Source organism: Gracilinanus agilis, chromosome 3 (genome assembly GCF_016433145.1).
Source record: "Gracilinanus agilis isolate LMUSP501 chromosome 3, AgileGrace, whole genome shotgun sequence".
NCBI lineage: Eukaryota > Metazoa > Chordata > Mammalia > Didelphimorphia > Didelphidae > Gracilinanus > Gracilinanus agilis.
In genome coordinates this window covers 425,542,572-425,561,520 of record NC_058132.1, presented here as the reverse complement: position 1 = coordinate 425,561,520, position 18,949 = coordinate 425,542,572, and the positions used below count along the sequence as shown (strand labels likewise).

General features: G+C 33.7%; 1 protein-coding gene across 1 annotated transcript in view; it reads left to right on the top strand.

Annotated features, from left to right (window-relative positions):
• USP25 (ubiquitin specific peptidase 25) overlaps nucleotides 1-18,506 on the top strand; it is a 206,661-nt gene extending 188,155 nt beyond the window's left edge. Inside the window, exons 22-26 of the mRNA XM_044670322.1 lie at nucleotides 2,408-2,486; nucleotides 9,571-9,650; nucleotides 14,613-14,736; nucleotides 16,905-17,100; nucleotides 18,151-18,506. Coding sequence (XP_044526257.1) covers nucleotides 2,408-2,486; nucleotides 9,571-9,650; nucleotides 14,613-14,736; nucleotides 16,905-17,100; nucleotides 18,151-18,323 — 652 coding nt within the window. The 3' untranslated portion in view covers nucleotides 18,324-18,506. The remainder of the gene's footprint in view (nucleotides 1-2,407; nucleotides 2,487-9,570; nucleotides 9,651-14,612; nucleotides 14,737-16,904; nucleotides 17,101-18,150) is intronic.
• The last annotated feature ends 443 nt before the right edge of the window (nucleotides 18,507-18,949 follow it).

The window sequence follows — 18,949 nt, the reverse complement described above, 5'->3', positions numbered from 1 at the left end:
GATTTAAGTGATGCAGTTGCACAAAGCCATCAGCCTCACTCTCTTCCAGTCATTGAAATCTAGTGGCAAAAGTAAGGATTACTGGTCATGGCCCTTTATACGGTGAATGACCGTTGAAATCTTCAGTGTCTCATCAAACTCTAAGCACTTCACGGCACCTACTTCTGCCTTCATGGCCATCAAAACAAATTGTTATCTGTCTGTTCCACTGGGAGAAGTTTTCACGTACTTGGGAGTGTGTAGCTGATGTTGGATGTATGGGTATTTAAGAAGGACCAGCACCTCTGGCATGAAGCCTTGCTGAGCTCTTTTCAGACCTCCTCACCAACTCTTGCTGTCCACCTGGAATTCAACTATGATGAATACAGAGAAACACGGAAAGATTTGTATGAATTGATATATAGTAAAAATAAATAGAGCCTCACCCCCAAAAAAAGATATACATCATAACTACAATTATCAATGGAAAGATCAACAATACACCAAAAAATCAAAAGTAAATGTAACAAAATGATAAAGAGCAAGCAGCATTCTAATGAGATGAGAAGACATCCTCCAACCTATCCCTTCATAGAGGTTGTACAGTCTTTTTCACTGATCAATTATGCCAAGGTTTTTTCCTTTACTAAAAAAGTACTTGGTTTTTGAGATAACTCTTTGGGAGAAGGAAGCATACTTGGAATAACTGGTGATATAAGAAAGAAAATATCAATATAAATTAATTTTTTTAATTGAGAACATTTACTATTAATAAATCAAGGAGATTATACAGATAATTACTGAATACAAAATGGAAGTAGTGCTGTGGTGATCGATCACAAAGAGCCATTAAAAATGTAATGTCACTACATTTCCTTGTCATGGTTACTATCAATAGTAGAAAGGATATGCCTAATTTACCTAGATTTTTTTTTAAATGCATTTGGCAAAGTACTTTCTTTTATTCTTGTGGAAAAGATAATGAGATGTGAACTAGAAGATAATGTAACTAAATTCACAACTGATTTGTTGAACGACAGTCTTCAAGAGTTAATGATTCATTGCCATCTTGGAAAGGGTGATTTTTGTTGGAGTTCCCTAGGAATCTTTACTTGACCCTTTCTATTTAACATTTTTCTAAATACTTGAATAAAGTCATAGATAGGCATGCTTACAAAATTTGCAAAAGCTAAGGAGGAAATATGAAATGAAATAGGGTAAAAAAAAAGCTTTTAATGTCAACTGTCTGAAACATTGGAGTGAACATATGGATTCAAAAAGTCAACCTGATATGTAGAACCTGGAGGAGCTGTGGATTGGATATCTAATATTCATCTGAAAAAGATCTTTAGTTTAAAGTTAGCAATGTAATGTGAAAGTCAAAAACAGTCAATTCAAGCTTAGGCTACATATCCAGGCCTAGAGAAGTGAGAGTCACATTGTGTTTTGTCCTGGTTAGAAAACAATATTGGGAATATTGTGCTCTGTTCTAAGTGCCATGTTAGTGGCATTTAATGAAAGTACTAGAACTGGCGATTGTTACTATCTCACTGGAGATTATCCAGAGGAGGGCAGTCTTTATGAAAGAGGTATTTTCAGATGTTGTTCCATGATATTCAGTTGAAAGATTTGGGGATATTTAACCTGAAAAAAGAGAAGAATTGGGCTTCCCAGGGAGCCAGAGCAGGAGGAAAGGGAGAGGGAATAGATAGATGGCAGGTACCAGTTTTCAAGCATTTGATATGTCATACGGGAGAGGATTTAGACTTTATTTTGTTAGACCTCACAATGACAGGATCAGGAATGTGGTATCAATACTGTAAATAATCAGATTTCAACTTGATAGAAAAATTTTATTCATCCCATTGTAGAATAGATTTCACTTTGCATAGGTTATAATGCTTAGCATACAATCAGTCCTCAACTCTACTTCTAAGCACCCCTAGGTTCCCTTCAAAGCTCAGCTTGAGGGCCACCTCCTAGACAAGACCTTTTGTCTTTTGTCTCCCTCCCATAGTTTTCCTTACCTTTCTCTAAAAAATTATTTCATGTTTATATTTTTATTTTTGTTCATATTGTTTATTTTTAGTATTTATCTGTGTTATTTCTCCCTTACCTATAGGCCACAGAGATTAATAAATACTTGGTCTACTGATAGAATGAATAGTTTACAATTTTCTATGAATCCTAGCCCTAAAGTCTGGGATTTATAAGGCTAGGTTTTTTACCATAGAACATAATATCTCTATTTCAACATTAAAATTGTTTGGATAAGTTTCCATACAATTCATTCCAAAGTAGTAATGATGAATTGATTACATGATCTGATAGTTAGTGGCAACACTGCTTTTAACACTATAGTACACACATGTCTTAATCCTTATTAGTGCTGCTATCAATTTGGGAACAAATTTCTTTTCTTTTGAAGGTGTCGCAACATAATGAAAATTGCTCAAGCTAAACTTGAAATGATAAAGCCAGAAGAAGTAAACATGGAAGAATATGAGGTAATTTATATCTTTTGGGGGAGAAGTTGAATGCTAGGATAGTTGCTTATTAAACTATTTCTTAGCCAAATTACCTTGGCCTTTAGAAGACAACCCCCCCCCCAAAAAAAAGACATTTTTGTCAAGAGATGACTGTAGGTTGCCATTTCATATTAATTGAATGGCATTTCTTTAATAAGAATGTCACCTTAGTTCAGATCAGGTATGGATGATATATAAAATCATCCTCTAAATTTGTTCCTTATATATTTTTCTTGTTACTAATTTACTTCATTTTCTGGGTATATGGGGAGTTAGGGAGAATTCTTGATGTGTAAGACTTTTTCCACTGATACTGATAAAAAGCTTGTCTAATTTTTTGGTTGTTTAGAGCACTAAGAGGTTCTAAGCAACTAGTAGTAGGCATGTGCAAGTCTTTCCTGACTTGAGAGCCAGCCCCTTATCCATTTTGTTGTGCTGCTTTTCAGTTTATCAGTAAATCAACCAATTGGTATTTATTAAGCACCTATTATTTGCCAGTTGCTATGCTGGATGCAGAGGATAAAAGTGCAAAGAATGGGGCACCATTTAAAAGGGTTTGTATTCTAATGGTTCAGATAAGTACATTATAACATATATAGTTAAATATAAAGTAATTTAAAAGTAGGTAACACTAGCAGTTGGGGGAATCAGGATAGGCTCTATGCACAATATAGTACTTGAGCTTCATCTTTTAAAAAAATGCCTTTTCCATTTTCTTTTTTTTAATTAATTTTTTTAAATTTTGAATTCCAAATTCTTCCCATTCCTTGAGCTTCATCTTTAAAAAAGAGAGAGAGAGAGACTATGTGAAGGGAAAGTTAAGGAGTAAGGACTTCATTCCAGGCTTGTAGAACATCCTGATCACAGATTGCAGGGTGGTGAGTTAACATCCATTGAGGCTGGAAGGATACACTAGGGCCAGGTTTTAGAAGGCTTTAAAAGGCAAACAGAGGAGTTCATATTTTATCCTAGAGATAAGAAGCTACTAAAGTTGATTGAAGATAGGCATCACAGAATCACAGAATCATATAGGTGATGAAGACCTGAACTAAGGTAGTAATAATAGTGTGAGTGGAAAAGAAGGATCATATGCAGTTAGTGTTAGAAAAGTAGAAATAACAAGGTTTTGTTTGGACACATGAGGTGAAAGAGGAAATTATAAACCTGGGATACTAGAGGATGGTGGCCCCTTTGATTGAAAAAAGGAAGTTTGGAAGACAGGTGAGTTTAGGGCAAAAGGTTACAAAAGCAATTTTGTATGGTTTCAATTTAAGATGCTTCCAGAATATTCTGTTCTAAATATCTTTTAGGCAGCTGGGGATATGAATTTGAAACTCAAGGGCTGGATGTATAAATCTGGGAATCAACTTCAGAGATGATAGTGAAATTCATGGGAGCTGATAGTTATGAAGAGAGCAAAGGTAGAGGGAGAAGAGGCTCTGTAATAGAACCAGGGGAACACTTACAATTAAGGGAAGTGATATGATAAGCCAGCAAAGTAGAAAATTGTCACAAAAATGCAGAGAAAAGACCAGGAGTTTAATCCTTTATTTATTACTTTGATATATTTGATACTTGCTTAAAATATTTAGACTCTAAAGAATTCAAAATGGGAGGGTTGGTGTTTTTTGTTTTTTGTTTTTTTGCTAAGAATATTATTTTTTTTCGCAACTGGAAGTGTTCTACATTTTGTGTTGTCAATTTCTTAAGTTGTCACATTGTCACGAACAGTCAAGCATAGGAGGCTTCGAGTATATTAATTTTAATTTCTAAATTGTCTATATATGTTGAAATTTATCTGTAACAAAATCTTTTTTAGAAATTATAATCTATATATTATTATGGCCTATATATTGAATAAAATTTGAACTGTAGTTTTAGAAGTTAGAACAAATCCAAACTTCTTATTAAGGATTACTTCTATGCATAAAAATTTATTCTTAAAAATTATGCTTGAAAATTAATCCTATCAAAGATAATTTTGTTGACTGATATGCATTATTGACCTCTTTTCTCCTGTAATATTTAAATTAAATCTTCAGTTCTTTTTTCTCATTTTATTTTCTGACTGATCCTGTTGCAAAAAGTTGCAGAGTATAGCCCTATTTTTAATTTTTTTCTTAGTGTAGAAAAATAGGATTGACTAAAATTATATGAACCTATATGAACCTATATGAACATGGCTTAATCACTTTACAAGAGGTTTCCTTTTAAGAAATTTTGAGCAGTCACACTAAGCTTTCATAGTTACCTGTGTGGTTCACAAAAATGTGTGTCTTCTTACCCACTCCTGTTTTCACCTCTTTTCAGAGACTCTTCATTTTATTCTTCTTCATAGTATTCTCTTCATAGTATTCATTTGAATTTGCCCCAAAATTAAACATCAACATAGGGTTTTTCTGACTGCATGGTTTAGTGGATAGAGTGCTGGAGTTGAAGTTAGAAAGACCTGCATTCAGATCCTATCTTACTAACTGTGCTGTGTAATATAGAAAATGGCAGGATAGAATTCCTGCAAAATACAGAGTCAAGCCTCACCCAGAGTTCTCCAGGGGGGACTGACATTTTCTATATTACAACTGTCAAGGGAAAGTCATTTAACCTTTCTCAGCTTGCAAAATGGGGGGAGAAGGAGAGAAGGGAATGAAACCTATAGATTGAATTTTAAAAGGTTCTCTTAAGGATCAAATGAAAGCCTTAAAGTATTATATAAATGGCATTTACTATTTCTGGATTACTGTGAGAAAAATGTTAAGGGTGGGAAATATCTAGATTAATACATTTTTATATTGCTATAATCTTTCAAGTAATAATTTAAATTTTAAAATTACAATAACCGATGATTTAGGGGAAATACAAAATTTAGAATTCAGTTCTTAATTTTAAGATTTGTAGGGATTAAAATTTATGGTTGGATTAAATATAAGAGAATGTGGTCACCAATATTATAACTCAAGTCAAAATGATTTTTTATTTAGCAGCCTTATTTACAAAATAGAGAGAAAGAGTAAAGTAGAGAAGTGTGAAAGACAGTAGAGTAAGCAGTCTAGCTTATCACCCTAATGTTTCTCCAGTGCCTAGCTCAACTCAGGCTGGACTAATTAATTAGCCCTCCACCAGAGGGCTCTCAGTCAGAGTACCATTTAGCCAGAGGCCCTGGTGGTAAATAACCACGTGGCCTCCCAAGATGAGGAGGTCTCTCTGAAAACTAATCTCTCCAGAAGCCAGGAAAGGAGACAGCCTTTTCACTCACCCATATTGTAGTCCAAAGGGAAGATCCAAGAACAGTCTTAACAGAAGCAGTCCAAGAGTCAGAATCCAAGCCAAGGTTCCAAGTTAGAGTTCATCCAAAGTCAAGTCCGAAGAAGAAAGTGAGTTTGGACAGGAAGTTCAGGGCTTTTATAGTGCTTTTACCACATCACTTCCCTTTTCCTCCACTTTACAAGGACCAATTGCAGTTTTTAAATTTGCTTAGCACTGCCCAGAGGGCAGTCAGTCGCTTCTGAGTTGTCACCCACTTTTGCAGGTGACTTGCTGGACCTCCCCTACTTAGGTGTTAAGTAAGGGTATCTTCTCTTTTGGACGAGTAAACTCCTGTAGTAAGTAGTTTGTGGACTTCCCTTATGTTAGGGTTAAATAGGAGTGTATTTGCTTCTATTGATTAATTCAAAAGTAGACAAAGAGAAAGTTAATCATATCTTCACCACCACCCCTGTGATCCTTTGAGAGACTAGTCTTCCCAATGGATCATTTAACATAATCAGCTTATACTTCTAAAAATCTCCTAACTACAGGTGCATACAACATTGCACCTTCTAAAAGGAAACTACTCAGAGGATATTATTCGCAAATAAGTGTTAACATGTAAAATGTGGGAATACTAGACAGAACCATCACTGGAATTTTGCTATTAAATTGTGTAAGAGTTCAGTAGATAAAATCTAAAATAAGAGCATACATTAAGACCAAAGAGAACAAAAATGTGGAGTCAGGAAAGTGCAGGCATGGATAAGTGAACAGTTGTGCAGTAGTTTATGATAATGCAGGAAAGATAGAGAGGTATCACATTGTGGCTTCAAGTTGCTGAGTAAAGGATTTTTAATTTTATTCAGTAGACAGTAATAAGCCACTCACAATTTTAAAGATGAAGAGTTGCATGACTAACTATATGCAAAAGATCAGTCAGGCAATGCAGTAAAGTCTTCCACTAAGATAATAGAAAAAGGATGATATGTCAGCAAGCTTCTGCAATAATTGAGTCAGAGTAAGAGACTTTAATTAGGATAGTCCAGCATGAGGACAAAAAAGAGGGAAAATATTTTAGAAAGATGCAGGGAATATTATTTTTAAATATATTTCTCTATAGATAACATATACCATATAAGGTGAATGTAAGATGAATCCTTTTCCTGCTTCACTACTTTGAAGCTTTTGACACTGTTGATCTTTTCTTCTTAATAATATCCTCTTTCTAGATTTCCATGACACTGTTATCTCATTATTATATGAGATAATTTAACATAATTATCTGACTACTCCTTTGTCTCCCTTGTTATGTCTTCATCTCTCTTGCCCACTAACTGGGCAGGACTTCTAAGTATTTTTCCTGGGCTCTCTTTTCCATTCCTTCTGTACTATTTCACTTGGTTATCTCATTAATTTCCAGTTTCAATTACAATCTCTGAAGATGACTCAGATCTGCTTGTCTAGCCCTAACTTCTCAAATTTCATATCTCCAATTGCCTTTTAGATATTTTGCACTAGATAACACCTTAATTTCAGCATGTCCAAAACTGAACTCGTCTTTCCCCCCAAAATTTCCCTTCTTCCAAAATTCCCTATTACTATTGAATACCATCATTTTCCCCATTACCCAGACTCACAATTTATATCTTATCCTTTACCTCACAATTAGACTATGTAATAGCCTGCTGGTTGGTCTTCCTGTGCCAAGTCTACTCCACACAGCTGTCAAATTGATCTCTCCAAAGAGCCAGTCCCCTCTTTTAGGTAAACTCTGACTCCTTATTGCCTCTAGACAAAACCATTGTTTGACTTTTAAAGCTTTTCATAACTTGGCCCCTGTCTACCTTTATATTTTACTCCCCTCCACTCATTTTTCTGGCTTTCTTTATGTCTCACTTAGACTCACTTTCTGCAATAAGTCTTTCCCATTCTTTAATATTACTGACTTCTCTCTGATACTATCTCCAGTTTATCCGACATGTATCTTATTTATATATAATTGTTCACAGGTTGTTTCCCCATTTTCTCTTCTTGATAATATTGACTGTTTTTTAACGCAATACCTGGCGCAAAGTAACTGCTTAATAGATGCTACTTAACTGACTAAATGGAAAGAGGCTTGAAAATCTAATCATAAGGAAGAAAGAAAGAGATAGAGTAGAAAATAAAGAAAGAATGACTAATGAGAAGAGAGTAAAAATGTTCTGAAATTCTCAAGGAGGCAAGACTGATTAAGCATAGAGAGAGGATGCTAAAATCATAGTTTTAAGCCATCTTTAAATATTAACTGTTGATACTATAAATAGAATTTTGTCTAGAGATAAAGTCTTAATAATATTAAACTTGGTATTCTTCTAACTACCACCAAGAGACAGGTAGGCATAAGAGCTAGGAGTGACAATACCCCTCCAGACCACTGGATTACCAGTCCAGCCCTCAGCCATCCTCACTAGTCCATTTGCAAATAACATCAGATCCTGATATCTTTTTATCAATAGAAATGACATTAAAGAAGAGGAATGACCTTATGCTTTGATGCCATATTCTAAGAGTCATGGGACTTTTCCATCTGAGTTGTAGCCAAAATCTTCTATATATGTTGTCTCCTCCATTAAAATGGGAGTCTCTTTAGAGATTACTTTTCCGTTTGTATCCCCAAACCTTAGTATAGTGCTTTGCACACTTAAGGCATTTAATAAATGTTTTATTCACTCATTTGTTGAATGACCATTTTGCAAAAATGAAAACTAACTATTGGGTTAGTTTTGTTCCACTGATATTCATATGTAAAGAGAATGGTCCAGCATATTTGATGAATCTTGGGTGTCAGCTTGTAGAAAAGACATGGATGAATAAGTTGGGTGGCCTTTGAGAGAATATGCCCATCAGAGAGGTCATAGATCTGTCTGAGTACAAGCATGAGATAAGAGTTTCCATCTTAATGGAGAGGGTTGGAGCTGATGTACTTATCTCAAAAGGAAACTTGGAAATCTGTAGACATAATAGAAATAGTCCTGGATTTGAAGTCAGAAGATCTAGGTTAAAATTCTAGCTCAGCCATTTATGAACTCGGATAAGTCACTGATACCACTCTATGCTACTGTTTCCCCATTTCTAGAATGGGAGGACTAAATGGTCTCTCAAATTCTTTCTGGTCTCACCTCTAAATACATGAATAGTGAGAGTATATAGTATATAGTAGCACTGAAATCTGACCATGGCATTTGTTCTCAATATTTACATTAAAAATTGTGCCATTTAGGGGGCAGCTGGGTAGCTCAGTGGATTGAGAGTCAGGCCTAGAGACGGGAGGTCCTGGGTTCAAATCTGGCCTCAGACACTTCCCAGCTGTGTGACCCTGGGCAAGTCACTTGACCCCCATTGCCCACCCTTACCAATCTTCCACCTATGAACCAATAGACAGAAGTTAAGGGTTTAAAATTAAAAATTTAAAAAAAAAATTGTGCCATTTAGATACTTAAAATTATATAAAAGTTTTTTAAAGGTGTTTTTTTTATTTTTATCATCAAAAAAATAAATTTAATATCCTAACTTTCTAATTCATATTTTTCTCCAGTAGTGTTCTTTATCAGCGCTTAATAAGTCATATCACAGAAAAGTTGTTATAAAGAAACTATTTATTCTTTAGATCTTCTTCCCTTTTTTGGCTAACTGTTTAGAAAGGTCAGCTAATCATGTTTACTTAGGAAAATGACTACCGTGAGGAAAAAATGCTCTGTATTCAGTTTACTTTTCTTATAATTACTTTTATTAGATGTCTTAAATGTGTTTTTTGTTGTTTTTTTTTCCCCTACAGAAGTGGCACCAGGATTATAGGAACTTTAGAGATACAACAATGTATCTCATGGTAGGCCTAGAACATTTTCAAAAAAAGAGGTAAGAAAAGTTGACATAGTTTAATATTGTGGAGAACATATTTATTTTATATAAATATATACTTTATTTTGCTTTGCTGTTATACTATATATATATACATTTATATATACATATATTTACACATATTCTTCATTTCTGTGAAAAAATATTCTTAAACTTTATTTTCATTTGATCTGCCAGTATGGCTCTATATTTTCTTTAGATAATGTTCAATATATTCTTATCTACTACCATTGAACATAAAAAGGGGTAAGAACATACAGGTTTTGAATGAGCAAAGAGTTTTAGGGAACTAGAAGGAAGTAATTGCAACAGAACCAGGGTATGCTATACCTCATAGTATCTGACTTATCTCTGTTCTGGTAGTGTTCCATAGCCAATCTGATTTCATATTTGCCCCAGAGACTAATTATCTTACAATAAAAAATATAATTTCTCTGCATTGTCATCAGCCTGGCAAGAAATAAAACTGCAAATTGGTTTAAGGTTAATTTTAGTGAACTATAGAAAATAGAGGCAGCTGTGGATAGGGTTCTGGGCATGGAGTCAGAAAGACCTAAGTCCAAATGTGGCCTTAGACACTTCCTAGCTGTGTGACCCTGGGCAAGTTACTTAACCACTATGTCTAGGTGGCTGTTAGTGGCTCAATGAATACAGTGAAAAGTTATTTAACCTCTGTCCTAATAGAAGGATCTAATGGAGAAGGAAATGACAAAACACTCCAGTGTCCTCATCAAGAAAACCCCATAGATAGCTATGGTTCATGAGGTCACAAAGAGTCACACACAACTGAAAGACTGAACAATAGCCCACAAAACTGAAATTATCTATCTAGTAGAAAGAAATAATAGCTATAAACATATTTTATTTAGCAAGGTATTATTGTTAAACAATGATATTAATTAAATTCATACTTGTAGACATGTTAAGAATTCTCCTTTCTTATCACCATGCCTGGAAATGGAGGATAGAAAGATGGCACACTGCTGTGAATGCCATGTTATGTTTATGTATGTTATATAGGTGTCCACAATGAAAACATTCATTACCAGGTATTTAACCTTCTAGTCAATGAACTTTTCAGTCTTCAGATATCAGACCCGTAACTATATTCAGAACTAATTTTTCAAGATTGGTAATTTTACCAGTTTTCTTGGCATTGTAAAAATAAAATAATAGAGCGAGCAAGGCGCAAGGAACGCTAAATAGACTCTTGTTTATGAAAAATATAGAAAAAGGATTTTTAATTCTAAGGGATTCTAACTCCACCTGAATAAACTCCCAGGTCCCACAAGGAACCACTTCCCCTTTGGTTCACAGGCTATGCTAATCCTCCCTGATCTAACTAAATAAATTTATACTATTCCAAATAAGCCTAACCACTATAACTCTTAACTTATCCTTTAAGTTATAAAGATAACCAAGGGCTAGCTGGTTGAGACTCCACAAGTATCAGGTTAGAATTCTGAGCCTTAACAGACTCAGAGTCCAAACCAAAGATCAGGTTTTGTTTGGTCTTTTCACAGTTTAACCATTCTATAGACAGTAACAGATGAATGAATAGTGTTTCCCAAGTTGGAAAAGAAAACACTCCACTCCTTCAAGTCTTTCCCTCAGACTGAGATAGAGAGAGGCAAAGATGTTACCTTCTCCAGCCCTGAGAGAGAAAGCAGCTGCCTGTGGCTTTGTCGACTGCCAGAAGCCCACTGCTGGAATGCCACACCCAAAGAGTGTAATTGTCATAGAATAACGGTTATAACTGCCACCAGTTGAAATTAACATTCTCTCTCAGCTCTATTTGAAACTCTGATTCTTTCTCAAGCCAGCTTCTCTACTTCTTATCTTTAATTATGTCCTCTAGAGGGCAGTGCTGCCATTTTTGTTATAGTTTTCTAATTTTAAAGATGATTGACTTTATTGCATACTCCCAAAAGAATGAAAGCAAAGAAGTCCAAAGTTTCAGAGTCAGATGAGACATCAGAGGCCTCTGTTCTGTCCTAACCAAGAATCCCCTTTAAACAAGTTATGTTTAATATGTATAATTTAAATCTAAAATAAGAGTAGAATTTCTTTCGATCAACCTAAATGAAAATCTGTTTTCATCAGCAGAGTAGTGAATAGTATTACATCCACCAAAACCCCTACTTTGATACTTTATTCTGGTATGAAAGTGACCTTGAGTTTTCAAAGGTTATACCAGTAGTATCAGCTAGAGTTGATCCTATGTAGCTGGAAAGATTTCTCAAAATGCCTCAGAAATAAACAATATATGATCTCAAAATCAAACCAGCAAAATTAGAGATGCTAATCACCAGATTTGTTGTCAAAAAATTCACCATTTTTTCATTATTTCTGAGAATCTTATATTTTACAAGGATTTACAGTATGTGTCAATGTAGGAAATTATCCATATTGATTAAATCACGAATCCCTGAAGTTCAACACATCCATTATCTTTCCCTCAAAACCTACTATCCTTAAACTTCATTAAGTGCACTACCAACCTTCCATTCACTCTATGTGTCAACTCTCCAACTCACCTGTCCAAAAGTTGCAAATCTTATCTTTTTCACATTTATGATGTCTTTCATATGCCCTTCTCTTCTCCCATGTAGGCACTACTGCAATTCATAGTCCCATCACATTTCATGTGGATTATTGCTATAACCTCCTAATTGATCTTTCTGAAGTCTCTCCCCACTCTATTCCAACATCCAAACAACTGCCAAAGTGATATTCCTAAAAAGAACTATTTGGTGAACTCCAGTGGTTCCCTGTTAGCCCCAACATAAAGTGTAAACTCTTCTTAGCCTGGCTTCATCCTACAATTTGAATTATGTTCCACATTATATGCCTTGTATGATGCAACCTAAGTGAACTTTTTACTATTAACACATGATCGTCTATCTCCTATCTCCATGCCTTGCTGTCACCAGCTTCCCTCCCCACCTCTACCTGTTGGAGTCCTTGGCTTCCTTCCCTCACCATCTTGTCCATGACACTTTCCTTCCAAAACGTACCTTGGTCTGTATTGTATTTTGCACATACATTTTGTACATCTTTTCTCTCTCATTAGTATGTAAACTCCTTGAGTATAGCAACTATTTTCCATTGTCTTTGTGTCATAACACAATACCTTTCACATAGTAGGTATTTTGATTGGTTATAATCAGTATATATGAAGCAACCACAAACCGCCAAGTATTTAAGGATTCTAGAATTTTGAGCTATCAGCTTCTAATTTTTTCAGTGCATTTTCATAGCTGTGATCTTACTTTATTTTAAAATATAAAGGATGGATATTATTTTTGCTTTGTAGATGAACTGAGGGACAGAAAGTTTAAATGATTTAAACATGTATTCATAGAAGAGAAGGCTAGAAGTAGAATACAAATTCTATACTTTTCTCAAAATTACTTTTAAAAATTCCTATTCCTTAATTACATTTAACTAAAATAAAGTGGAACTATAGTACTGATCTCATTTTCTAATTGTAGTAAATTAGCTTCTTAAACCTTTTATTTTTATTTATTTTTTAAAGATATTTTTCCATGTTTACATGATTCATTTTCTTTCTCTCCCATCTCCCAGAGCCAACAGGCAATTCCACTGGGTTGTACAAATGTTATCACTTGATACCTATTTCCATATTAATTCATTTTTGCTATAGAGCAATTTTTTTTTGAAAGCTTAAGTCGCAAATCACATACCCATACATACATGTGACAAATGATGTCATGTGTTTTACTTTTGCATTTCTACTCCCATAGTTCTTTCTCTCATTGTGAATAGCATTCTTTTACATAAGTCCTTTAGGAGTGTCCTGGCTTATTGCATTGATACTAGTAGCAAAGTCCATTACATTGAATTGTTCCACACTGTTTTACTTCTTGTATACAATGTTCTTCTGGTTCTCCTAAGTTCACTCTGCATCAGTTCATTGAGGTTCTCCCAGTTCACATGGAAAGCCTCCAGATCATCTGTCCTTACAGCACAATTTTATTCCATCAACATGATATATCACAATTTGTTCAGCCATTCCCCAATTGAGGGACACACCTTCATTTTCCAATTTTTTTGCCACCACAAAGAACATGGCTATGAATATTTTTGTACAAGTATTTTTCCTTATTATCTCTTTGGGGTACAAACCTAGCAGTAGTATGGCTGGATCAAAGAGTATGCATTCTTTTAACTCCTTTTGTACATAATTCCAAATTGCCCTCCAGAATGGCTAAATTAATTCACAACTCCACCAGCAATGCATTAGTGTCCTGATTTTGCCACATCCCTTCCAACATTTATTATTTTCCTTTACCAGTCTGCTAGGTGTGAGATGGTACCTCAGCGTTGTTTTGATTTGCATTTCTCTAATTATGAGAGATTTAGAACACTTTTTCATGTGCTTATGGATAGTTTTGATTTCTTTATCTGAAAACCATCTATTCATGTCCCTTGACCATTTGTCCTTGATTTTTTTTTTGTACAATTGGCTTAGCTCCTCATAAAATTTGAGAAATGAGAACTTTGCCAGGTTTTTTTTAATAAAAATTTTTTTACCAATTTGTTGCTTCCCTTCTAATTTGGGTTGCATTGGTTTTGCTTCTTAAATCTAGTGCCTCTTTACAAAAATGAATTTTTAATCATTAATTGAATAGATTCTGCTTCCTTTCCTATAAGATTAATTCTTGTTCACTATTTGAAAGTTGAAAAAATAGGACATTTGGAAGATAAATGTGAAAATGAACATGGGATAACAGTCTACCCTCATTTATTCCTCCACTTTCTAGAAACTGAATTTCTAATAAATCCCACTTTTCTATGGAAGAAAAATCTAGACAGAGTAGCTACCAGTATGTGTACTAATACCCTCTTTCATTGACACAGACTATCATAATTTTGATAATGGTATTATTATATATATGGAAACACTGATGTTATGTTTTTTCTTTTAATTTTAAGTTATGTAGAAGCCATATTGTATCTTATCTGTGCTTATCAGCATAACAAGGAGCTCTTGTCCAAGGGTCCATACCGAGGACATGATGAAGAATTGATATCACATTACAGACGAGAATGTTTACTAGTAAGTGGAATCCATGCAATTGTTTGCTCATTTCATTTTTAACTTGAGCTGTTAATGGCAAAATTTGAAGAAATACATGGAGAATTTGAACAGAGATAGTAAGAATGACTGAATTTAAGTCTGAAACAAAACTCTGCTTAAGGGTTCCTATGTAGCTCAGATCCCTTCAGAATCCTGTTTCATATGCCCTGGCACATTACCCTTCCTCTTATGAACCTCTAATTACTTTAGATACAGGAGAAAAGAGAAATTTAATGAATAGAGCAGGCTGTGCTTCTCATTATATGACAATTTTCAGTTCTTAAAGTTTCTTTGCAACTATACTTTTTCTGTAATGCTGTTGCAACCCCAGAAGACATAAGAATGTTATTATTTCATTGTGCTGATCTTATAATTAACTAGCATGGTTTAAACCATTACAATTGATTATTAATTACCATTAATGCTGTTGTCATTATTATCTGAAAAGGCTTTGTACTTTTTTGTATACTTAAGAGACTATACTTGCTTTTCCAATATTTTAAATGCCCATTTGCCCAGAATAGTGTCCATAGACATTTTCATCTTTATTTCCCCCTCCAATTAACTGCAATTATTTGGAGTATTTCCATTGTGAAGGGTAAATGACATTAGTTTCAGCTAACTTTATTGTGTAAAATGCAGCATTCCATTTTTGCTGCTATTTTCTCATTAAATTTCACTCCTAGAAAACCATAACTTCAAACTACACAGTTCTAGTTCCAAAGAGATTTAGTTCATTTATTTTAGCCATTAAGCATATTTTTAATATGAATTGGTGAAATGTGATAGTGTAATCTCATTTCTAAGAAAGCAGTATGCTATACCTTTTAAACCAGTGGTGTCAAACTCAAATGGAATCTGATGGGCAGCATTAACTTAGAAAAGTCCAAATTAACATTATCTGTATTACAGTGCATTTTTATTTATTTTATTAAACATTTCCCAATTATATTTTAATCTGGTTCACAGTAATGAGTTTTGAGGCTGTGAGTCTGACACTTCTATATTATATTATAATTCTGTTTTAAAAGTGTGTTAAAAATTAAATGGGGACATAAATTTGTAATATTGCTATTTGCCTTAAAATTTTTTCTGTAAAATTAGTTTGTACATTAAATTCCAGTCATATTCTTTTGAGTTTATTAAATTCAATAGTCTTTATTTAACCCATTTTAAAAGTTTTTATATTTTAAGCCTTTAATTTCACTCAAAACCTCAACTATACTTTTTCAACTTTACTAAGGTTTCAAAAGATAAATTTTTATAAATGATTTTTAAAACCTTGACATCTGGTCTTTGTTTTAAATGAAGGCATTTATTATAGGATTCTGCAAGTGATTTGTTGAAAATGATAACTGGAATTGATTCTTGACAACTGCTTTTTGAAAAATAGTAATAATATAAAAAATAAATAGTTTATTTATGAAATTTTTCCTTTTGACATGAAAGTATGTAAAGATTCAAGTACAACCTCCTCAGTAGTTGTGGGAAAGAATCCTTTCTTGAAAATATTTTCATGATATGATTATTTGCTTAGATAAAAAATAGATGCTCTATTTATATAAAAATTACAAGTACTATAAAATGCTTTGTAAGATTTTAAGTGGGATACTTTACACAAAAAGCCTTGTGCAGTAGAAATTTTTAAAACAACACAAAGGTTTATTTCTTTATTTATTTTTGTTATGTAACAATAATAAATATATATTTAAATTCTATGGGAATGAAGGCTGGGTTCAAAATAAATTTTCTTTATAAATCATCACAAGGTGTGTCTTTTGATTTTTTTTTTCCTTTGAAGCTCTGTATAACTTAGCACAATTTCCTTTCTCATTAAATTTTTTCTGTTGATGTATACCTACCACATTTTAGAGTGTGGGATGATTAAAGTATACAGTAAGTATTTTAGAGATCACCATTTTTTCCACCTTAGAATCAATGAAAATAATACCTAAAATGATACAAATTATTTTCTATTTTAAAAATTGCCCATTGATTATCTTCCAGAGATAAAAATGTATTGCAGGTTATATGTTTAAGCATCCATGTGACCACCTTTAATCATAAACATATAGATTACATGGTGTAGATTTTATTCAGTATCAAGATAATATAGTAAAATATTTGTCCTCTTATATCTCATAAAGAAATTAAATGAGCATGCTGCAGAGCTATTTGAATCTGGAGATGATCAAGAAGTAAACAATGGATTGATTATTATGAATGAGTTTATTGTCCCATGTTTGCCATTGTTACTGGTGGATGAAATGGAAGAGAAGGATATAGTTGCTGTAGAAGATATGAGAAATCGCTGGTGTTCATATCTTGGACAAGAAATGGAATGTAAGTGTAAATCTATTTATTTTAAGGACTCCACTATTCTTCTAGTACCCTCTCACTCATTCTTTATGTATATCCAACAAGTTGTCAACTCTTATCAATTCTTCTTATATATCTTCCATCCATCTTCTCTCCATTCCCTTGGTCACCATCATAATTCAGGTCTTCATCATCCCTGACTAGACTTTGCTTTTAATCCATCCAGTTGTCAAATTGATATTTTAAGGCTTGCTATATCATTTTTCTATTCAAAATTATTCAGCAACTACCCTTTTACCTCTGATATAAAATTGGAACTCCTTAGCCCAGCCTTTAAAAAGCTGACTCCTCCAACCTGATTTGATTATTTCTCCTTTTACACATTCTTGCTTTAACCAAACTTGTAACCATTCCATGAATTTGATCTAATTCCATCATAGGTTTTCTCCTTTACCCTTCCACCTGAATTGCATTGCACACTCAAGTCTTAGAATCTCTAGCCGCACTTAAAGAGCAACTCATATTCCATTTTCTAGGGTTAGCCTTTCCTGATATCCCTTTTTGTCTATTTTTTTTTTTAAATAAACCCTTACCTTCCATCTTGGAATCAATACTGTGTATTGATTCCAAAGGAGAAGAGTGGTAAGGGCTAGGCAATGGGGGTTAAGTGACTTGCCCAGGGTCACACAGCTGGGAAGTGTCTGAGGCCAAATTTGAACTTAGAACCTCCCATCTCTAGGCCTGGCTCTTAATCCACTGAGCTATCCAGCTGCCCCCTTGTCTAATTCTTATGGTTAACAGCAATTGGGTTTTCATCAAATAATATTTGTTCTTATTTCTAACCTTTTAACTCTGTAATTATTACCTTTGCATTTAAATCTTTTATTTCAACCATGAACTGAGTTATACTTAATACACTTGTTTCTTACAAAAAACATGTTAAATTTTTAAAATCATTTTGAAATTTAATATTAACTTTTAAATTTCCAGATAGAAATTAATATTTAGGTTATTCATTTGATGAGCTACTTTTCCCAACATCATTAGAATAATTTTTTTTTTTTGTATTTGTAGCCAACCTCCAAGAAAAGCTGACTGACTTCCTACCAAAATTGCTTGATTGTTCTACAGAGATCAAAGGTTTCAATGAGCCACCAAAATTACCTTCATATTCTACACATGAACTGTGTGAACGATTTGCCCGAATCATGTTGTCCCTCAGTCGAACGCCAGCTGATGGAAGATAAACTATACAAACTTTCTTAAGCACATTGTATAAACTTTTTAGTTCTTAACCCTTGCCTTCCTGTCACAAGGTTTGCTTGTTGCTGCTATAGTTTTTAACTTTTTTATTTTAATAATTGCAAAAAACAAAATGACTGTACAGACTTTAGCCAGACTGCAAACAATAAAGCTGAGAATCGCATGGCGCTCAGTCTTTGTTTTAACCAGAACTGAAGCAACATACAAGTCTGATTTACCATGGCAAAAATGCCCTTTTGCCACTTATTTTCAGTATTATTTTGCTTTTATCTTAAGATCCTTTATCCACAGCTTTCTATTCAGTATGGATCTTTGTGTAACTGCAATCATTTTAAGTGTCTAGTGCTATGTAAAATACATAGTACTTGGTAGCTTGTAAATGAAATTAAAAGAATAAAGTTTTATTTATGGCTACTTAAGTGTTTGTAAGGAGGTATATTGTATATTATATATTTGCATAGATATATTTTTAGAAATATTGAGTTGAGTTTTGGGTGGGGATCACTAAGACTTGTGGATAAACATTAGTAACAGTCTGTTATAACATGTTGTTGCAATGTCAGCTTATTGGGATTTTATTTAAAGTATCTGACACCAAAATGTTTGTATA